This window comes from Temnothorax curvispinosus, unplaced genomic scaffold (genome assembly GCF_003070985.1).
Source record: "Temnothorax curvispinosus isolate PA1 unplaced genomic scaffold, ASM307098v1 QBEX01001498.1, whole genome shotgun sequence".
Taxonomy (NCBI): domain Eukaryota; kingdom Metazoa; phylum Arthropoda; class Insecta; order Hymenoptera; family Formicidae; genus Temnothorax; species Temnothorax curvispinosus.
In genome coordinates, this window is record NW_020211278.1 from 268,534 (window position 1) to 292,964 (window position 24,431).

Below are 24,431 nucleotides of genomic sequence, written 5' to 3' on the forward strand. Positions count from 1 at the left end.
GTATTCACATTTTTTCTACATATTTACGTTGGAGATTAAGAGTTGGAGCAAAAAACGATCAATGTTTGCGTTTTAATTAGATTTGTGTGTCTGTGTGATTATCTGCAATTAAAAAATAATACTTGCTCAATTGTCTTAACCACAGAACATATTAAATAATTGTTGATTTTATTTATATCTGATCATATTTGCAATGCTACGACATAGACTAAGTTGTGACACTTGTGTTCGAAAGCACTGTTTCACTAGTCAGTTATTTAAAACGTCGTTTATCGTTCGAGTTATATTAAAATCAGTACTTATCATGTTCATTTGATATGCAACAAAACTGTTAGTCTAGAATATCTTCGCTTTTCTTGTATCCACGCTACCAACAAAGTAATTAGTAGCATCGTGATTAATCGTTTATCGCGACCACCTTATTACGCGTACGTGAATTGTGAGAAAAAATAAATTCACAACATTTCACTGCACTGAATAAACTTATGACTCGGCAGAAACGGACCCGAAGCGCGGCGCTCGAAAACTGGCAGCTAGCGACGGACAGGAAAAATTTTTCAGACGAACAGAGAGAGGAAAAAACTTAACTAATTGAGAGACAAAGAGGGATGTTGTTGGAGATCCACCTGCTCGTTCTAGCTCTCGTACGTTCCCGCCCTACAGCCAATCGCGTGACCGCGTCGTTTCATCCCTATTGCGCACGCATGAAAAGATAACATGGACAAGGCTGTTCGAGAATCGTTCACCGTTTCCAAAATGCGTAACGTGGGTAACTAATAAAATATACTTCCATATGTCTCGAACAGACAGGTAACATTTTTATATTCAAACAATAAATTTCGTTTCAGTAAATTTCGCTCCTTTTTTTGAGAATCGACGTTAAAATATTGTTTTTCAAAACTGTAAAATAATTTGTTGTAAATAATTAGACAGATATAAGGAGAGAGAAAGATTTTCTAATAAAAATTGTTAAATTAACTAAATTATTTACTCACAGAGACTAAAATAGAGACTAAAAATACCTCATAACATTATCATAGTTATATATACCGTTTATAAAGTAAGATATCGTGAGATTAATAATTTAATTTGCAGTAAATATTTAATACTAAATAACTGAATATATAGATATTTATCTTGTTAACGATAAATATATAATTTCTTTAAAAGAGATTCATTATACATTTATTACACTTGTAAATATGAAATATAAGATTGAACATGCTTTGCTAATATTGAACAAGGATATATTTTATTTGACTTTTAGGAACTTATATATGTATATTGAACTTTCGTATTTATCGAAATCGGCTATCATTTCGGCTAGAATGTTCCACATTTCACCAGAACATTAAGTAAAAGGGCTTCTAGAATTTCTACCTGGACTTTTGACAAAACATCGATAATATCGAACAGCTCGAGCGGGCTACTTCCACGTGTGAAACATTTCCATCGAACACAAAAGCGTACTCCTTTTCTCTCCTCGTAACCGGGTGATGTTATTAGAGATAATAATCTCATAAAATAATAATTCGCCTTTCGGGGGCTGCCTGGAACCCGGGCAGGTCCGCCTGACGAAACGACGGACAGGTTGACCGTGAAAGAGGAGGATTTTCGTCCTGCGCGGTTCCTACCGGTGAGTGCCGGTGCCTCCCAGTAAAGAGAGAGATCGCACCTTTTGGATGCCTATTACATTAACGAGTGGTGGCGGCCATTGTCTGGCCCAAATGCGAGGCCGACCGCGCGATAATGGCCGTCTATAATTTGAGGGAAGTCAGAACAGCCCCTACCCGTTCGACGTAAAGCCTATTTAAAGCCCGGTGGAATTACGAGGTAAAATTACTTTCAGCCACACACACGCGCCGAAGTGTGCGCCACGCGTAATTGGTACAGGCATAATTTTTAACCGGTGCAGCATAACTTTTTGTGGCTTTTATTATCGCGCTCTTTCCGCTTCTCTTTGCTCCATAACAGGTATTTATTATACAAAATGTAATTTCTATTACGCCCTCTTATTCCCACAATAGAAATTTATACGTGTAAGCATAATTGAAAATATAAAAAAATTCAATTTTTCTTCGGTCTCCAGTCAAAAGAAATAGATTCTAACATAAATATGTAACAAAAAACATTACGAATAAATGCTATAATATTTTAGATCATTTGAAGTTAAGAAATAAATGGAAAACTCTACTGGCTTTTTTTTATATAAGATTAGCGAGGAAATTTTTACAATGAGAAAAGAATATAACAAATTTTTTATTGGATTTCATTCTTTGTTAATACTTATTGATTAATACTTTTTTAGAAAATCGATTCGTCTCATCATAGAATTTCTGTTTATGAAAAAATACACCGATTCTGTTTATCAAACTTTATGCGAAATAACTTAATATACAAAATATGACACGTTACTTTTTCGAAATTACGTTAAATCATGAAGCGTTCAAAGTTTGTCCCTAAACGTATTAAGTTTATCGCAGTTGCTGACGATTATCATTTTAAGGAGTAAATAAGAAAGTCTGGGTTTTCCTCGACGCTCGAAATTTTGCCGTCGGAATGGATTTTCCTTCGAACTAAACCCGTCGCACGGAATTCGCTCTATCACGCTGCATCTAATGGCGGCCCTCCGGCTTTTTCAATTCCACGGCTTCTTTGAAGCCCGCGTTCGGCTTTTTCCACGGCCACGGGAACGTCGACAGATCATTTCTCATATTTCGCGCACACGCTTAACGACCATTTTCTTCCGCCCCCCCTCCTGTCCTTCTTTTTCTCTCTGTTCAACCCGACGGTCCGCCGCGTTGGATAATAATTCTTGCATTACTCGACAGAATTTTCGGTGCCGAGGATCCTGTGCCCGAGGATCGGGAGGACGCGCTCTTGTTCAAGCGCTCTTCCCGATTCGTTCACAGACCGGCGTATGTCCGACGGGATGGGACGCCACGCCGGAAGAGAATCCTCGAGGCCGAATACGCCGGCACGATTGTCCTATTCCGGAGGGGAGGGAGAGGGAGCAGTGACAATACGTATACATGTCGCGGTAATCTCATTTGTACCCTTCGACTAAGGGTGACGATTCGGTGCCAGTTAACTCCAGAACGGAGCTTGACGTCTCATTTGGAGCCGAACTGCCGAAGGAGCGCGCGAATCGTCGCGCGTCACCTGCCGTGAACGATAAATCGTAATTGCGATCATCAATCCTGCCGTTGATCGATGTCGAACTGTCGGCCGTTTCGTCGTGTCTTGTTTCGTCGAACGAGTGTGCGAACCGGTCGGGTCGATTCGATGGACGCGTCCTCGATGTGTCTTATGCTTATCATATCTCTTTAAAAGCTTCTGGTTGATCTTTTCAGCTAAATATGGAAGTTCATTAGAAACTTAACGTGATTAAACTCTAACGGGAAGATAATTGATAGCTTTAGCATCCAACTCTTTGAAGAATGTATGAAGAACGAAGTTGTTTGTACTATGCACCAATAACATTGATATAAAATGGTATGTATATATTTCTTATTAAATTGCCATATTGTTGCAAATAGATTTAAAATGTCTTTTTGGATAAATCGGGCTAAATTTCCTACAACAGCATTTGACAAGTAACACGTTCTTGTTAATATTTTTTAGTAAGTGCTTTAGTAATGCTGCGTTTGAAATAATAGGACATAAATTAATCGACCACTATGACCATTCATTACCCGTCGTATAAATTTGTACAAAATTCTCCACTAAAAAAACAATTACACTCGCAAATTTTTCTGATTCTGTTTCTGATAATAGACCAATTGCATTTAGAATATTTTGTGAGATATAATTATTTATAATCATCAGGATATGTATGCGATCCGAAAGTATTAATTGTTCGTCCACAGACGGCGTAGCCGACGGGACGCCACGATAATGATTGATGCTAAAGTTGAAATAAAAAAAAAAGCATTTGAAAATATCCGTAGGCAAATTATCGAGTTTAAGAAGAATTAATCGCAATATAAGAATCGATATGTGTAAACTGGGTTCTCTCTTAAACATTGTCAATGAAGCGTCGCATGTCTGTTGTCAAACCGCGACGATTAAGACAAATTGCTGTTAAAGCAACTACACGTGCTTGCGTTACGTAATAATACACCGAGTCGCGCTGCAATACGATACAAATACAATCGCCTGACGCTCTTCTACGCATACCTTTGTCCACTAGATCCTAATCCAGGATGTCAGAGAAACCCGGAAAATAATCCAAAACTCTGTTCACGGTAACCACAGTGGCAGTACTCGAGTCACTAAACTGATTCGTATTAATCGTAAACAATTGCAAAGATACGACTAAGTTCTCGCACTAGACACATGGTTTACGGATCTGCAGCTCGAACAACAGCGTCGTTCTTCAGGAAACAGCTCGATTTCCAGCTGAAACATCGAGTTCTCCTTAGGATAACTCCTTAGGACACAGAACGGAATATCTGCGGAAACAGTTTATCCGCATTCCAGAATTCCCAAGGCGCAGGATAATCCGCATTCTCGAGCGCATTCTTTATTCTTCGGATATTGCACTGGCGCTTTATCTATCACATGAATGACCTTAGATCGTCATCAAGGTTATTGACGGCAACTAAGGACTTCCGACGGTACTTTTGATGAGGGAAAATTACGAAAATTCGACGCACACAGACCGGATTGAACCGGACTGGACTAGACTGGACTGAGCCAGATTAAACTAGGGACTGAATAGGGGATTCCCTTTATCGTCCCGTGGCGTGGATCGCCTCTGCGTTATACGATCCGATCTTGAGGAGAGTCATAATACCCGGGCACCGCCGACAGACGAGTTCGAAGCGAACGCAGCATGGAGTCGACTGATAGACTATCGTGTAGCCAGGCATTGCCTAACCACGGGCTGGTCGAGTATTGTGCCAAGCCACGGGCTCTCCGTTAAAAAACGGACCAATCACGACGGGGTTGGCTGTTACTCCAATATGGCTGCCAGACAATACGCGGCTCGGAGGCGAGGTGGGAAGAGAGGGAAGGTCTCTCTACCCGTAATGCCATTCTCCGGCTCCCCACTGCGATCCGGGAACGTATACCCGGGCTTGATCCGCTCCTCGTTGCTGTGCCACGGGCTTAGTCAGGGGTGCATCTTGCCCCGGTATAGCCCCGAGTCATCCCCCGACTTAGCAACTCTCCCTCTCGTCCTGAGGATCGCATCAATTGCTCCAATAGCGTTTGTCGTAACATCGCTCTTGCAACATACGATCTTTTATCTTGTTGAAGAAAATTTTATGCGGGGGTTGCAATACAATTGTGCATGTTATACAAAAATGCGAACACGTAACTATGAAGAAAAATGTTTTTGGAATGACATTTGAATTAAGAAAATATAGGTAAAAAAGTTATGTTATATCTTTAGAGATATTTGAAAATGAAGCAACTTTAATAAAAACCTTGAATTTTAATTAATTGAAGGGCGGAATTTTAACTTCATAACTTCAATTTCAGGATTAAATATAAAAATATATAATAATACTTTTTATATATTAAATTATCGTGTAAAAATATGGATTTTTTTATTCATTATGAACTTCGTTCCAATTTTACACCAGTTACAAAATATTTTATATTGAAAAATAATTTAAAAGCACATGGAACACGAGTTAAATGTTGATGTATAACATTTTATAATAAATATAGATAGAAAGAACAAAAGTATTATGGAAATCACAGAGGTAACCTGCGGGAGTAGAGAGAGATCTATTGCTGCTATAATTATTAGCATTGTTTTTGTACATTCGTATAAACATGCCTATTTAATCCACACAGTGACTAGCCACTCTAAGAGCCAGTCACTAGGTTAAAACCGCCGGATGATAAACCACCGCTGTTAAGATGCTATCTAAATCCTGTCAAATGCCCACTCCATTGATACCCCTTATTCTTGTGTCGTCACTCTCATTCGAACACAGTTCGAGATCTGCCGGCATATATTGGAATAATTTCATAATTGCCACCGATACGGTCAGTAAACTTATTATGCGCACTCTAGGCTGCTTGACAGTGGCTACAGGTCTCCGATGAATGCATAAACCTTGTGACCATGACAATCCTTGATCGTCAGCGACAACGACACAGTTAAGCAATTTTTCGTATAGCTAAGTCATCGACTAAAGCCGGGAAACTCTATAAATTAAGTAGAGCGTAACTTCTTCCCCGAATCCATAATGTAATAAAAAATGTTTTCTTTCCATAAAAAATATTGCACATTAATAAATTAATTCCGTAAATAATATCAGAAAAAAATGTAATAACATTATCATACTACAATATTATCATAATCGCCCTAAATTCGTAAATTAAAATTATTTCAGAATGGGAAGGAAGAAGGAAGTGCATGATTTACCGATATCTTGTCGTGTAATAAGTGTGCCGTAAAAGATCGTGCCGAACGCAAATGTTGCCACAATCTTGAGTATAACTTGACTCGTTATCAATGACTACTTTCCATCATCAAGATCTGAAACGTTTCGCGTCGTTTCCTACGGACAATATTTTGCGGCTCGAGCCGGGCTATTGAGGAGAGTGACGCTATTTCAATTTACCATGCCAACGTCACTTCATCATGAATATGTCGAAGAATATCGGCACCTAATGGCAAACGTAGCGCCATAGCGCTGATTTATTAACCAATAAGTGCAAATCACTGTATCTGCCAGTATGCCGCCGCGAACGAACTATAGGGCCATCGACAAAACTGTAACGTAACAATACGCAGTCGATCCTGCGGAATTGTCCTGAAGAACGCAGCCCGCGGGACACCTTGTGCAGCCGATAAATAATAGTGGCCGCATGAAGTTGTGCTTTCCAATATTCCGCCAATATTCCAGGCTCGTTCTGGAACGTCGGCTGACACCGACACGGCTCCTTTTGACTTTTTTTTCTCTCTTCGTTTCCTCGTCAAACGCGTAATGCGAGTTTATTATTCAACAGCGCGCTCAATAGTAACACGCCGTCGGAAAGTGGCCTGAACCCGTTTACTGTTCCTTTAGCATACATCTGACTCGGCGATTACCTCCGTAACACTTAATACAACGATGTGCAAAGCGATAAATTCTTCATCGTTCTTACCGTCGGAAATTAAAATTACGCGCAATCACTTTTCATCATTCCGGGGTGGTGATTGATACACGAATCGTTGACCACGGAATAGTAGTATAAGTCAGTAGTAATGTCGTACATTTTGAAAAGCGTAACATTTAATTATTTTGGTATCGCACAAAATTTCCAACGCTTTTCTCTATCTCCCCTTAAATCCCCCTTTAAAATCTCCCCGTTATCTATAAAAGCAGAGTACTTTACACAAGCTGAATTGTACAGTTTAAGTGTTTTCACGGTTGCATTCAGCTTTATCAGTTTCGGACACCGATAGCCATCTTGACTAACAATGAGGCGTAAATTGTACCGGCAATTGTAAAACGTAGTCGGTTGTCGAAATTCACGGTAAGGTAACGTAATTAAGGGAATAATGGCGGCTGAAAAACGTTGGTCATCGCTCAGACAACGGACATGCCGCGTAATCGAATACGCTCACAAAAACGATGTCACACCTCTCTTTTCGAGCAAACAGTTTGCAGATCCGTGAATACGTCATGACACGGTTCGGTAATCGTGGAAGTAAACACGAAGAGATACGTCAAACAGTGTAATAGATATGATTAAAGTTAATAGACCCGTGTTTTGGAAATAAAAATGCATGCACGATAGATATATAAGATATATTTACATCTTACATTACTGCGATGCTTTTAGTCCAGAATTAAGAAAATAGTAAGAAAGCACGGCTAATTTTACCGAAGAAAGTGAATCTTTTACCGTTGTAATTTATTAAATGACAAAAAAAATCACTTATTTCGACTAGTACACGCGGTTAAAATCAAATTAAAAGCAGCAAGACAGACAAATTAAGATTGCGAAGTTAAACGTGAAGCGGGCAATCGCAAAATCCGAATTTTCTCGTTTCGCCGCGCAGAAAGAGCAAGGTAATCAAGACGGCGCTCGTACGCAAGGAAGAATTCTGAAAACGAGGTCAGAAACCTTGCTAACACCTCATACATACAAGTCATTCTCGATCTGGTGGTGCCCGTCAATGAGCATTGTTGCCACCTCATAGTATGACGTTCTCTCTTCGTGTCTAGCTTGCACTTTTCGATGGCCACGCGTCCACCACGAGAGCCACGCGGTAGTCGAGTCATGCTTAGAAGGTGCATTTTTCTCATTTCGACTTCCGAAAACTTCGTCTCCCGTTACCTATCTTCCTTCCGGCTTAGCTCCGTCATATCGGAGGCGTTCGCCAACCGGCCAGACACGAAGCGACGGTGCTACCTTCAGGTATGCCCCTTATCGTCTAAAGTAGAGGTACCGCGCCGAGCAAAGTGCTCGTAGCAGTACCTCGTATAGAATATTTGTAACGCGTCGCCTGTCCAATAAAACCCGAGTTTTATCGGGCACTTCGCAAAAGCGGGCGAAGTCGAGCGTTGGCCCGCGAGAAACGTGCCTTGAGAGACAGATGCTATCGTGACTTTACGTCCAGAATAAACGCGGTCTGCGCTGGAAGACTTGCAGCATACAAATCAGCATCATTTTGGGTGAAACTTGAATTCCACGATTAGAATAATTTTTTGACAATAGACCTTTAACATTTAAATGAGAAACATTTCGCTAATATATTTATGTATAAATTCAATGAGTCCATTAACTTGACAAAAATAGGACTTGATGTAGAAATGCTTATTTCCGACAGCAATATTTAATTTATATACATATTTGAATTCATACAAATACAGCAACTTTTGTCGCCGTACTTGTTTCGTAGTCTAACTCATGCACGAATGCTGATTTATAACGGTTTGGCTTCCAAAGTTCCTTGTTGCAAGTTGTGGTGATGCACGAATTCTTCCGCGGGACATAGTAACCCACATGACAAAACAGATTTTAAATCGGTCAATCTCTAACTATTATCATACTTTTCATATGTGAAAGAACTTTCGTCTCCTCTGGAGACAAGTGGAGAAATTTATTATTGCTGGATTTCATGAAAAAATTTGTCTAATTAATACGCCATGTGTATTCAGTATAGAATTATTTATTAACTGATTTAAGAAAAACTTTCTATCTTGATATATTGTCTATATTTCAAATGTTTAACGTGCATAATTTACGTTTCGTTTTTCTGGTTTTACATTATATCTCCGTATATTCAACATATCTATGTCAAGAAGCAATGGGGCTAGCGATTTTGCGGACTTCTTTTTTGATAGATACTTCCTTTATTAAATTTCTTAAGAATAATGACTAATTGTAATGAATATTGTGATTAAAATTGCGAACAAGTACGCCTTTTAAATAAGTATCTACGTACGTGTACCATTATTGCATTCATTATACATAGTCCACTCCGATGTCTGATTGATACAAAATAGCCGTTCGTTTTATTGCTTGCGAGAGATTCTCAGGAAAGTCCGTCGACAAAAAATATCTTGATGCATTAATGACAGGTTGGAGGTAGAACGGAGAGGGTGTCTAGAAAGGGCTAATGGTACTTGAGGTGACAGGCTGACCTTAACCCACGCGGTCTGATACATATCTATCCTAAACCAACACGATTCTACCAGAAGAACCTCGCCTCGGTGTACTAGCAATGCGTTCTTTTGTTTATTTAATGTTTGGCTTTGCATTCTTTCCCCGTACTCGAGTTCGTGTTTTAGCCAGCTTAGTCAAGAACACTTCATGTTTTAATATGATTTATCCGACAACAATAGAAATATTTAAGTTGTACGAAATGCGCATTTATTTAAAAAAAGATACGCGCGGTTCTCAGTCAATTCTGATGTTCTCAGTAATTTACAATTTCCTCGGATAGCTCGAAAAATATCGTTACGATTATGAATGTTGGATGAGAGGAAAAAAAATTTCCTCTGAAGAAACGTTGTGTGTTATTATCCGGTAGCAGAAGTCGAAAGTCGAATTCGGTGAGGTTTCGACGAGCTGCGAGGCAACGTCGGTCGCTTATAAAACCTAGGATGATTTGCAAAAAACCTCACAAAATCGTAGAGACGATCTCAACCAGGTAACGACTTCTACAGACTGTAGACAAGCTCTATTGTATGGCGGCGGGAACTTCGAAAAGCTAAAAGGAAGAGAGGAGAAGGTGCCACGGACTTAATTTTTCATCGTTACTGGCGACTGTCGTCATCTCCGACTCTGTGCAGCTTTGACTCTAATACGAGTTTTATGTTAATGTTTTAATCCGCCGATAGGATTGAAACGTTTGAAATATACGAAGGACGTGGCGAAGAAGCGGAGGAGAGCAACCGCTCGTGTTCGTCGAGAAGGAATCCCGGCCCTTTTATTGAGCACGTCGACGCGGCTTTAAAATGGACGCTCTATAGCCACTCTCTCGCTTGGCGCTCTCTCTCCCCGTATCCCATTTTATTAATATGAGATTAACGAAGGGATTAATTAAAGTGCTCGGACGAAGAATTGGTGTCGGCTCGGCCAATCCGGGCAGATATAATTACGCCGAACGTTGCGATTGGCATTCGTATACTCGGCTTGCGGAATACTGTGAAACATAATACATTGTTACAATTGTATTTATCAATGTCAGCCTTCATTACAGATAATGCTTGTATGTTCTGCGCTGCCGGTGAGATATTCGCGAGATAATTTCGAGCATCGTCGTTTCGCATGACGAACGGCCGGTTTTCACCGAAGGATGGTGGAATTTACAGTTTAATTAGTTAGTTAGTTAGTTTCTCGCGCGATTCTGTGTGTTTAACACATGCACAAAAGCACAATATGGTATACGTCGCAAAAGTCGAACGTTTTCTCTCATCTACAGTTATTGCGAGTCGCGATATGAGTGCTTGAGCGCAGATGAAAATCCTTTCTAAGAGAAAATGCTTTGGATCATTAATAGTTTGACGTAGGCTTTTTAAACAAATTTTATAAAGAAATAGCACAGTGGTATCTTGCGTAGATTATTAAATTTAATTATGCCCGGATCCTCTTCTAAAAAGGAGATGTGATGTTTATTGTTGCCGCTTTTCCGCGATGCCGATTGGTTCTCTTGCTGCGCTTACTTCATTTGCAGCTGTCATTGTATATTTTGACAATTGTGTATAATAGGGTTAATAGTGAAATGTTAAAGATAAATAGCGCGCGCGTAGCGCGCGTCTGTAGTGTCTAGTCGTTATAAAAATCGCATATTGTATATAGTGGCACGATTATATTTTTGTGTTACGTATTACGCTGGCATGAAGCTAGACATGACGTCGCGGCTATTGTTGCCGCCTATTTTCATCCCGAAGCTTCCTGGAAGTGCCCTCCTGGATTCGTCCCGAATCCGTGGCGTGCAACGAGCCGCGATATGAGTAATGGTGCGTGCTCGTGTTACAGGGGTGGATGTGGCAAGTCATGGCTCCGAGTATCCCTGTAACCCCCATATATACGCCTCGCCAGCTGCCCTCGCAGACACATCCCCCATGGGGGCCGCCGCTGGCTGGCATAGCTGGACTAACATGGCGGAACACGCACAGCTCCAAATATTGATTCCCTCTCGGGACGTGGCCGGAGAATCGAATCGCGTTCCTAAAAATTGTCCGCCGAACAACGAGTTGCCGCAAACTGGGGCATCGCTTTCCTCCGAGAAATTTTGTTGTTACACAAAATCCTTTGATCCTTCGCGCATTTGTTCCCCGTCACAATTCTCAAAATGTTCAGTCTTTTTTAAGAGATTAAGTAGGGCACGAAAAAGAGGGGATCATATTCGAAGCTGATTTTTTGCAGTTACACGAAAAGAAGGATGACGGAGGAGTTTTTCGAGAATCGCAGAGTACCCGATCTGGAGTGGAGTGCGGTCCCCGAAGTGGGGTTCCCGCGTCTAATTCCAAATCCACTTCGGGAGGAATTGGTCACGGCTATTGCCATGCGTGGAGATAGTCGGATATTATTTTTTCTCCCTCCCCGGATCCTTGACGAATCGAAGCGGAAATTAACACTACGCGGTCTATCGATTGCGTCTATCGGTTCTTGCTATCGACTGCATTCTCTTGTTTCTATCCTTTTCATATCATCTTTCTATATTTGTCGACGTGAAGCTTTTATTAATTCGCTCATCAATATGAGAGCATCATGATTATAATTGCGATATAATTGTGGCATTAAGAAATAAAATAAATCGACCAATCTTTGATCTTGACGTTTCACATACGTTCACGATCAAAAAGTAAATTATCTTGATAACTTTCAAAATCTTCCATAGTTGAAGAAAATAAAAAATAAAAAAATAAAATAATTTTTTGCAAGTTTAGATATTATTCACTCTGTGGTTTATTTCTGTGTAATAAGAATTACATAACGACATGAGATAACGCTTTTATTATATAAAGGATAAAAAGCTCACGGATAAAATCGCGCACTACTTTTAATGAGTTCACCTAGAACAGCGAAAAAAACTCAATTTTACTCGCAGAGAGAATTGATTCATTTCACCTCTGAACTTCATGAATATAATGTAATGAAATTCGATAAGGCCTTTCCTATTTTACGCGCGATTCTCTAACGGCTTCTCTTTCCTGATTAGCATCCCGATATCGAAATTGGAGATAGACAGAAAATTAGTCGATCGCGCCTGGGCGGCCGCGCATGGCGGATGCGGCCATGCTTCCTATCCCTCTTCCCCCTCGTGATTTCAGTCCACGCACGAATCCACGCACTATGCGCCGCCCGCGCACGTGGCAGATGTTCAGTTTTATGCGCTCACGCATGCGTTTCCATCGAGAGGTCCCCACCAATCCCAATTTCGCTGTCCCTCTACAACTCGTATCGATATACAGCTCGTTCCCTCGATTCACCGAAATATTGAGGAAATTGTGTTGCCTTTTATACTACGAGATGGATGCTTTTTTGTTAAAGCACGACGCAAAATATTCGCGAATTTCGTATTCAATTCTGTTTTAAAATGCGGGTTTACATTGCCATCGACTACATCACGTTCAGAAGCATAAATATTGATCTTCATCTAACAATACGCGTTTTTTAAACACTTTTTTACTCGGACTAAAAAGATTTTTAATTTGAGAAATAATATTGGAAATACCATGTATATACGTCATATTAAAACAGAATTATTCATAATATACCACTCAAAATAGCTTGTTTTGTATAATTTTCAGCTGAATGTGCATGAATTTTTGGTTGATTAATTTTAACTAAACAATTGTTAAAATGCGAATATAAAATTAATATTAAATATATTACAATAAATTACTTTTAAAATATAACAATATTAATTACTTCAATTGTTCATTTATGTATTATCAGCAAATAAATATCAATAATAAAATTGTAATTTTCCGTGATTCCATTCCGTTGTAAGAATAATAAAAGAAAATAGCAAAAATTACTATTAATCATAAATTATGCAACATACTATTAGAAGCAACAGCATTAATTACTTTTATGAACTTAAGCAGCAACGATAAAAATATATTTTCATCAATATAAAATCGGCAGACATTTAGTTGTGATCGCATATGATATCCTCTATTTAACAGCCAAATTTTCACCTAAAAGAAATTCAATTTTATAAATAATATCATGCTTGCTAATGTGGTAATATCAACAGGGATCGAATAATGCCATTGCAAATTCATTTAAAAAAATATAAAAAACTTCGTAAATCCACCTTTTGTTACTTGAAAAGCCATTCTTTCCTCTACATTAGTTTCTTATTTTTTAATAAACGTTCCTTGCGTAACATTACTCAATATCTAGTGAATGCGACCGATCAGCAAATTGTTTTGGTTTTATATAGAGTTTCTGCGCGATAATCTCGTGTAGTTTATTCTCTTCTAGTCGTATAACCGCAGTCGCAGATAATGTCGCGGGCATATCTAAGAAGGCGGAGTTGTCGAGGCTGAACGCCCATTACACGACTTGAATCTCACGAGGCGTAACGAAAACCGATCTCTCGGCGCAACGTCGATCTCGATAAAGGTTATTCAGTATCGAAGGTGCTAATAGTCGGCTACGCGATTATTCGAACCTTTCCGCTCGCATAGACGTATCGTAATAATAAATATAAAAGTATCACGAGCGGACCGGTCGAGTTACGTTTATTTCAGTCGATCACCGATCGCGAACACCATCACAATTAAGATCTATACGTCTGTGATAATAGTTCCGACGTTCAAAATACGTTTCACCTTGGCCGAACCGCGTGTGGTGCGAAAGTATTTTCGATAATTGTGCAACAAACCGGCCAAGTAAAACGCATTAAACGAGCCTATATAATACATTTAGTTGAGACATATTCATCATACGTTGCATGGACATAACAAGGGTCTCTAATGCGCTCGCGCTCGAGACAATGCGATGATAATTTATTCTGTGGATGTTATTTTTTTACACGCGACTTACAGTATAATCCATCATGCTTCGTCAAATTGGTACAAGCACCTTGCGCCGCGGCGGTAACGTATATGCTGCCTGCTTTCATCTATTCCTCTTTTCTTTTCATTTCAAACTACCTATCTCGCGTGCGGATATCACGATTGGCACGAAATTCTTCTGTGAATACATAATGATTTTTCATGCAAATACCAATGCAGCTTGCGTTCTAAGCGTCACAAAATTTTTAAAAATAAATTTTACGATAACAATTACTTTATAGAAAGAATAGACAAAGATCAATACTTTTCGCAAGTTTTTGTGTAAGAGTTAATAATAAATATTCTTAGCTTTAAATATTATAAGCACTAACTAAAATTCATATTGAAACAATATTGCTTAACAAAAACAAGAAATACGCTCTCAAGATATACAATCAAATTTAAAATATAAAACAAATAAGAGAAAAACGCCAATGTTGAAGTAAGATATATAAAAACAAAAAAAGTAACTTTACAATACAAACACAGATTACAGACATTTCAATCTTATTAAAAAAAGTATCTCTGAAATGTTTTACATTAAAAAACAAAATAATCGCATTAACCTACAAGAGAACACATTAAACTTTGTAATGATTATTCACCGATTGTCGGGAGACTTCCACATAACTGAGAGGGTTTAAACCTTAAATAAATAAAAATAAACAGAAGATGTCAAGTATGTAGAAATCTCTCCACAATCGGTGAATAATAATCATTACAAAGATCTAATGTGGTCTCTTGTAGGTTAATGCCATTATTTTGTTTTTTAATATAAAACATTTCAAAGGTTACTCCTTTTAATGTAGGATTTCTCAATATCTTTTATTATTATTCCAGTAAAATATACTTTTGCCCATTTTAATCTATGTTTAGAAACTAATACAGAGTAATCTTAGTGTTGATTGAGGGGAGTGAGACTTTCTTATTTATTAGAAATTTGCCATGGAAAAATTAAAGCCGCACAGCGACTGAAAGTTAAGATAAATTTACATTAATATATTAATATACAAATAATATTAAACAAGTTAAAATCAAATTAAACAAATTATCAGGAGAGAAGCAATATCATATTAATTATGTTTATATATATTTTCTTATATAAATGTAGAATATATACGTGTTAAAACAAATATATTAATATGTAATAACGGTTACATATATCCTAATTGCAATATGAAGATTAGCTGTAAATAACTTTTCCCACAAATGTTTGATTTCACACAAGTGTATGAGTTTTACGACCTGCATCGCGATTCGCGTCAACTATTTCAAATTTACAATTAATTTCTAATAGTCATCAATTCGCCATTTCTATTTTAGCGCACGCATTACGCAGCTCTCTTGCTTTATATTACGTCGGATCACCATTTTCTCCCATCAAGCCCTACAGAATAAGGATGATGGAAGAATTTCTTATGTATTAGTCTAGTAACTCATTAATCATATACGCCATGCGCCGAATATCTCGATTGATCGACGACGAGATAACCGCGTAATGAGCTCTGCTGCTCTTCTTGGTCCATTCTCTGCTCAAAAAGTTATTACCGCACTGTCCGATTAATTCATTTCGTCATCGTAAACGAAGGAATACTTCAAATCATAGCGCTCTATTGCGCTGGTATTAGTTTTTCAATATTATTTTTGAGATGCGGACAAATTACATATCGTACTACGGCTAACAAAATTTAAAAAAAGGCATAGTATAACCATAATATAAACAATTTCTCTTTAAAGATTAAGAAAAATGTAAGGAGATAATTTCGAATTTATTTTATTGCCAGGATATCTAATGTATTTTTCCAATATCAATATGAAAGTATAACGTTTAATAACATTTTCCTTGGTGCTCAAGCACTTTCAAAATTGTCAATTGTTTTAAGACAATCCTCGCAGTCACGTACGAACGGCATCGATATTATGAATTTCTAAGGAGAATTTAACAAGCGAGCCCTTCGTCAACCGTTGATAGCACGCTCGACGCAGAGTGTCTCGTAGCTAGGCGTATATTCTGTCGAGCGCAAAGTAATTAAATGCAGAGAGAGCGAGAGAGAGAGCAAGAGAGAGAGAGAGAGAGAGAGAGGGAGAGAGAAAGAGAAAAGAGGGGGAACCGAACCCGACAGAAGGGCTGGACAGGCTGGTGGGGTTGGAAAGGCAGGGAGGTAGGGAGGAAGGTAGCGAGGGCGTTCCTGAAGCCACTCCCCAGCCTCGAGTCCTCCGGAACTGGAACCTGCCTGCCTGGAAACCCGTAGTTATATACCTGAACAAAGTGCACCTTGGCATGCAGGTAGATGCCGCGGCGCGTTGCATGCGCGCTCGTTACAGTCTCCTGCCATCTCTCTCGCTCCTGACGTTCGCGCGAGTGTCCTCGACATTCTCCCACATGCAGTTCGTGTCGCATAACATTTCTCGCCGCTAACGTACTTACCTCCCTTTTTATTATGCGACAGAAAGCGCGCGGCAAGAATGCCAAAGAAACGATTAAAAAAAGGGAATGAGATGCAACCTCTGGTCTATTAATGCCATCCAACTGTTATATATGTATATGTGGTGTGACGTACATTTTCCATTTGCACGGTAATTTTGCTGATCTTACATTACGTCTGGTCTCTATTTCCAGGCGGATCAATTATTTAATTACATAAACATAAACCTTCGATTATTTTATGATTGCTACTTATGGAAAACGATAATGGTCAATTTAATTGCTCTACTATTTCCGATTATAAGCATCGTTATTAAGGGTCACATACAATTTTTACAATGTAATTAAACTCTTTATAATTTGGCATTTAACGCGTTTAAAATTCTATGTCTTCAATTATATGTTTTTTTTCATGATGGATGGCGATGAGATATTTCACGGTATATGGTGTATTTCCAAAGGAATGGCCAGGCGAAGTGCATTCGGTCGGCGTGTTTATGCTAATTAGTCGCGCAAAGGTGCGGCCAGGTGCGGCAGGCTCGGACTATAGTGAATGTTCGGATTGGCTCTTACAAATTGCCGCATTAATTCGATACGCTTCCGACGTAAAGAGCCGCGAGCGCCAGATGTATTTAGCTGTTCTTGCCGGCACACGGACCAACATGAAACATGCACAGCATGTGCGCCGACTGACTTTTTAATTGGTATCCGAAAACGGGATTTCGATCATCTCTGATAGACGCGCAACAAGATAAAAATTGCGATCGATGCACAGGCGAATTAAAAGAACGCTGATTCCGATTATAAAATAGCTCGATCACACAATATCGCCTTTAATAGATCAAACCCTTTCTTTTTTACTAAAGTTTTACGTAAATACGAAAAAGATAACAGATAAAGAGCGCAAATAAGCTTACCAGTTTCAAGATCTACGGTGTAAGGCAGTCCTGCCCATGGATCATCTTCCTGCGGCTCGGACTCCTTGGCATCATCCTAAAAATAACGATAGATTCGATCGAACAAAAGATTTTTATCACAGATTTATCATATTTTTGCAATCATTATCTCTCAAAAGAGATAATGTTATGCGCAAAAGTATAGGGCGATATCTCACGAGGCGAAAAATGTTGTAATAACGTGACTCGTTGTCAAAAGTAAAGTTTATCCAGCATATTAATTATAATTGATCAATTAATAAACTGTAACGAGGGGCCAGTAAATTAGCTAGAAAATTAGATTGAAAGAGTAGCGCCGTGGTGTAATGAGCGCTGACCGTAATTAACGACGTTCTCGCATCTGAGAGGTGTCAAGGAGAGGGGCGAAGGACCCGGCTCTCGTGAAGCGAGACTCTCGAAGAGAGATGTGATCGGTGTACCCGGTGCTCGATCACAAAACGTAATTTTAACAAAGATGATTACGAATCCGTGGAGCTGACGAATTTGAGATGAAGCTCGCGCAACAATGGCCGAATTCAGTCGAGCGCCTATTCGAAACGGCCAAGGTCGAGCCTTATGGAGACGTCATAATCAAGCGACCGACCGACCCTACCGCCAACGTGAAAAAGGGCCCAAGGGCGGGCGTATGCCCCCGGGCCATAGGTCGCCCATAGCGCGGCGGTACATGCGAGCTGCAGTGAAATGAGTTTAATGAAAACAGTATTGTACTCGATCATTAATCATAGCGAGTCCCTGATAGCGGCCATCCACAACCACCGGCTCACTATCTCTCTCCCGCCCGCCAAAATCCGTCTCCCTTTCTCTCTCTTTCTTTTCTCGCCGCTCTCCCTTTGCCATCCTCTCTCTCTCGAATCTTTCATCCCTCTGCCTACGCTCCGGTCACTTTTTCATTCGACGATATGATGTATCGTTGTTGAGTGGTGCGTTGCACTGTGAGCTCTACAGAGTTATGAATACGAAATTCAATCTATCCTAGCGCCCTAAAATCGAACTCGCGCGAGACAAAAACGAACACTTCATCACTGTACTGTTAGAAATATCGTGAAATATCGTGAAAACTTTTTTTCCGGATTAATAACAGATGTTGCAGCTTATCGTACAAACGTAATGTTTTCCTTAATAGATGCCTTCTCTAGAATTTAAAGAATATCCTGTGTAATATTGAGTAAAACCTGAAAAATTCTCCGTGAGCTTTAAAAGTCCATGCATCTTAAAGGCGGTCCTAAAATATTTTTGAAGAGTCACGAACGCGTATAGCCATGTGCCTTATTTTGGGCCCACAACGTCATCTCTTTCGACTCTCGAAGGAAACGTCGGTCCCGCTCGACGACGCAACCCTCGATGCGACAATGGAGGTCCTGTCAGCGATACGGACTTGCATGGCTGGCATAGCTCTCAATTAACGTTTACGAACTGTTACGACTGTCTGCCCCGATCAACCGCCTTACAAGGACCAGCGCGCGGATAGAAAGCATAATTCAAATCAGCCTTGATCGCCGCGAGTAAATACGAATTGAATATGGTATATCGCGGTCGTTGAAGATATGGCGCGAGTCACGCTGCCATCGAATCGTATGTAACTCGCGACACATTTCACATTTTGTGACTTGTCGTTCTGAATTTATTTCGACTTGTAAGTAAAGTATCTTGAAGAATAGAAATTTTAATATTTAAAAATATTACCTTCGACAATAATTAAATATTTTAACAATTTTATAGAAGAAAATATACAATATCTTATTAGTTATTACTGTTATTAGTCATAAAAATGTAATAAAAAAGGAATTATATTCTAATAATGCCGCGGACAAAAAAGTCGCTTCGTAAGGAGTAAGATGAATAAGTTTCCAAAAAAACAGCTCCGGAAGTCAGATGTTAAAACGCGATAATCTAGATCATTGATATCACCGCACGAGCGCCATTTTGCTCCGAAATTCCAGCCGACGGAAACAATCGGGACAAAGAAGGAAGCCAAACCCACTTCGGCTGGCCGGGCGCGTTTTCAATTTCCAGGACCATCAATACGTCCCTCGGAATACCCCTCCCGGAGTGCTCCAATCTCTCTGGCTCGCGAGACCCCTCTCTCTTTATCCGCTGTCTCTCCTTCTCCCTTACATACAAGAAACGCCTCGTGGATCGACATCGTTCTCTCTTTCTCTCTCTCTCTCTCTCTCGTCCTTTTTGGCCCCGTCTCTCTTCCGCTCCGATAGGTCCGTCGATGGCGCCCCTTCGTACCGAGGGGGATGCTGCGTACATCTATCATTTTACCAGACCCCGCCGGCTTCACGGATACATCGCAGGAACAAATGAACGCTAGCCATTTTGATGGTTTTATGAATACACTCGGCGCGGATGGAGGACGGGGCGAGAGGATCTGTTGTTTTCGTCGAGATCCTCCTTCTACATCGGCATGGATCCGACCCTCTTCTCGTCGCGTTTCTCCCAGCGAGCCACCGTCTTCGGGCTCCTGGCACCGAGACGGAGTCGCCCCTAATGGAGCCCGTCGCCTAGGAGAACTCGCTTCATTTGAATCGCGTCGATGAATTAAAAATTCACGTCAGTCACGACAGCTCGAGAAAGCGATCTCCTACGATCGGAAATAAGGTGCCTTGCGGCGATTCATCTTGCGCGATATACGCATTCGCGTTGAAACAACTTAACGGAGCAAGCCGGTGCTGTAAGCGGAAATTGATCGGGCTTTGTATCGTGTTTGTTGCAGGCGTCTCTTCGCCCAATAATTACGAATCATCTCAGACTGATGAAAACGCGCAACGATACATGCGATCTAGCAATGTAGCGACGACGTATCGAGAGCATCTCCATCATACATACGTATAAAGCGAATGTCGATCAAGATATCAAGTTGAGTATTTATACAGGAACATCGATACGACCTTTTTCCGTTGTTGCTTTTCTAAATGCGATCGACGGATCTTTGTATTTTTAATTGATATCGATAATGTTTTTGCATGGACGATACCAGCCGAGAGACGTGTGTACGGAAAGTAAACAGACGTGTATACGCGAGGGGGAACAAACCGTGACCACGTCTGCTAAGCATGGAAAAATTTGTTGTCTTCGCGACGAATGCTTTCCATCCTGAATCGCTCGATCGAACTTCCTCTTTCCTACTTTCTAGATTGACGTCCCTCTAAACGCCTCCATAATTCATTCCCATTTCGCAGCGAGACGGAGTCGCTCTAATGGAGCCTGTCGCCGCGACGTGCACCGATCATTTAAATCTTGGCTCTGGATTAAAAATTTCTGCCAGTCACGGCGGCTTGAGATAATTGTACAACAGAAACATGCAACGTGCTTTACAGCAATTCACTTGCCTAGGAAGAAGCTTCTTCCTAGCGACATCAACGTCGTTCTCGAATAGCACGACATGTTGACAAATATTCTACGTGGCAGGATCATTTATAGTGTTTTCATTGCACTGTTCACCTTAAAGCTGGATAGTCGTAAATCTTTATGAAGCTATATGTCTCAATATACAATTTCAATTATTCATATCTAAAAAAAAGAGATTAAAGCAAGATATTATACCAGTAATGTTATATCGGTAAAATTGGACTCGCCAGAATTATATTAATTTTAAATTCTCAAGAAAGGAAGAATAATATGCAATTCAAGAAGATATGCATAGTGAAATTTTCTCATTATCACTTCTGACAGCGTCACGTCGATTTTGAGTCATTGCCTGCCTTTTTAGTTAAAACAATTCTGTGGCCAGACACTGGAACAATGCTTGTCAATAATCTGTCGCAATGCAAGACAGAGAGGGAGAAGACGAGAGACTGGACTCTTCTTTGTTCTCAGCTGTTCGCGGATCGCGTCTCGGATCAATGTGTCGGCTTTCGATCGGGATCGAAGGTCTTCCCCGTGTTATTGGGCTCTCGAGGCGGCGGCGAGCCCTCACAAAGATAGAACCCGCTGGAACAATGCGATCTTCGCGGAGGAAGAGGCCGATGGAGACGAAGCGGCGCATAGCGACGCCGGGAAAGAAATAAAGAAAGAAGAAGGAACGCCGAGACTACTGAAGGTCGTGAGAAGAAGAGAGAAGCGAAGAAGCGGATGAAGAGAGGACGAGACAGAGAGGGAGACGAAGAACGTCGAGAAGTCTGATGGGCTACCCGCCCAGAACGTCGATGCAGCGTCATTGTCGGTGACCATCGTATGGATGAGATCTCGTAGGCTCGAATCTGCCGGATACTTAAATGCGCCTCGTGTCCATCCACCGAAACACGCCGAGCGAAGAAAAATCATCAGTATCGAAAAACTTACTTGCACGAGGAGAATCAACTGGGATCCAATCAGCTAAAGAGCCTGCATTTTTCATATATAGCTTTAGATTACATTCACGGTTAGAAAATTAAAATAAATTGATTTAAAGATGATAGTCGAGTTCCAGAATTAAAAGACTTGCTTTTACATTGCTAATGAAAGAAGCTATTAAAGAATAAATTGTATAATCCCTATCATTGTATGTAGATATCGAAACAATATTCTGTTCTTCTTATTTTCAATTGCATATTATTCTAATTGTAAGTATTTTAATAGTAGAGATTTAATCAATTTTTCGGTGAAATAGAAGTAAGGGTCAATTCCATTACTATCATTTCTCGATAGTAACGGAAGCAGGTGTAACATTATTCATGATATCTGTCTCGTAATTTCTACTGAAAAAGAAAATATTTAAAATCTATGGAAGAAACTGCAGAATCTTTATATAAAGATAAACAACTGCTGCATGAAGATCTGCCTTCTCGTGGGACACGACTATAATACACCGTGAGACAAAGATATCTCGGATGTGCGTATAACTTGAGAGAGACAAGATCGATGATCGATACGAGCCAGACTTGGAATATCAGCCGAGATTATATCCGAGAAGACGCGTGGGATATGGTTCCTAATCTCTCTTTGGGCCTACCGAACATAGCCGCTACGTATTTGAGGCGGCTTAGTGTCTCCGATCGATCGAGATCGATCATCTACGACCGATTATGAGCGCAGAAACCACGCGCTAAAGAACCAGGATAAGAGAACAATACTATTTCTCGAAACAAAAAAAAATATTAAAGTTCGCGAAAGATTCGGAGTATGTTGACGTTTCAGGACGGATGCGCATATCCCTTGAAAAAAACTTTGCGCGGTAACGCACGATGAAGAGATGACAAGGAGATAACCACCCCGAGCGCCGAATTCCACTGTTGATCGAGCTAGTAGTGTCATGTTTGTTTGATGCATCATCGTCTATTTTACGAATCGATATGAATCTATCTAGACACAGTATTTTGTTGATATTTGTATTCTCAGCGTATCGCGATTAGCTTAATATTCTTGTTAAAATGTCAAAATACATTTTTTTTAAATATAATAATATGATTTATAATGATACTGAAGAAAGAAAACGAAAAATAATAATCCTGAAATGTTTATCAACATGTGCATAAATGCCCGGAAGCCAAATCTGGAAGTCTTTTTCTTCTGAAGCGTCACGCAAGGAATGTCGCTTCCTATTCGCACAATCCAATTGGTCGGCGATTATCGAGAGGCAGAACGGAATACGTGCGACGTCGCGAGGCATTCTTTAACGTACAGGTGCACGTCCGGAGCTTTCTATCTGCGATAATCGTCCGGAGGACACAGGAAGACATCAATGGGCCCGTTGGCATATGGAGAAACGAACGTTTAAATTGAGTCCGAGGAAGCAAACGCTTCCTTCTAACATGCGTGAAAGCAGAAAGCGGCGCATTCTCAAGAGACAATCGCTCGTTAGACGCTGTAATTGGGAATCCGAAACAACTCGAAATCGCACAATCGTGCGATTTCAAAAAAAATGAACAATGCAAAATTCGAATAGCGCAAGATACTAATCGAAAAGAAAGAAAGTAAAAAAAGCCTTTTCGTACCTTCTGATAGGTGGCATTAATAGCTTCTAAAGCTTTCAGCTTCTCGATTTCGTCCGCTGATTCTTTTTCCGATGTAGACGGCTTTTTGGTGGGCGTCGTGGCCGGCTCCACCAGCGTGAATCCCAGATCCACATCCTGCTTCCAGAGAACCTCAATTAGGTCCATATCCTGAAATCAAGAATGCACGTGATATTATTATATAAGATCAACATTATTCGTACTTATTAATTTTATTTGTTTTCCCTTTCTTAATTCGAAGCTCCAATAATTGATATAATGCAACAATAATTTACATTCACGCTGATTTAATTTAACGCATAATCCTTTAAAACAAAATGTTCCTACTGTAACACACTTTCCTCTTTTCATTATCTTACACGAATATATGCGGGTTTCATTTTAAATGCAAATCGAATAGATGCGAGTTATACGGGTGGAAGTTTTGTCTCGTTTTGATATACTTAACTCTTTGATACTCATCTTATCTTTTGCCCCAGAAATGATATTAAAGAACATTATACTTATAACTTTAATGTAACTTCACTGAGAAAAAAATGTTGTTAATTTGACTAAACTCGTTTAGTTGTAGTGATTTGTTTAATGCAAATATTAATATATTTAAATCAAATATACGTGAGTAATATTAAGAAATTCTGAA

The 24,431-nt window shown here is 39.9% G+C and overlaps 1 protein-coding gene across 6 annotated transcripts in view; it reads right to left on the bottom strand.

The window, feature by feature from the left end:
• The window catches only part of LOC112465135 (segmentation protein cap'n'collar), a 97,064-nt gene that overhangs the window by 41,274 nt on the left and 31,359 nt on the right, over positions 1-24,431 (bottom strand). For all 6 annotated transcript variants that reach the window (XM_025032549.1, XM_025032553.1, XM_025032540.1 and 3 more), the window contains exons 2-3: positions 23,774-23,941; positions 17,817-17,892 (exon numbers count right to left, since the gene is read on the bottom strand). In XM_025032549.1, coding sequence (XP_024888317.1) covers positions 17,817-17,892; positions 23,774-23,941 — 244 coding nt within the window. The remainder of the gene's footprint in view (positions 1-17,816; positions 17,893-23,773; positions 23,942-24,431) is intronic.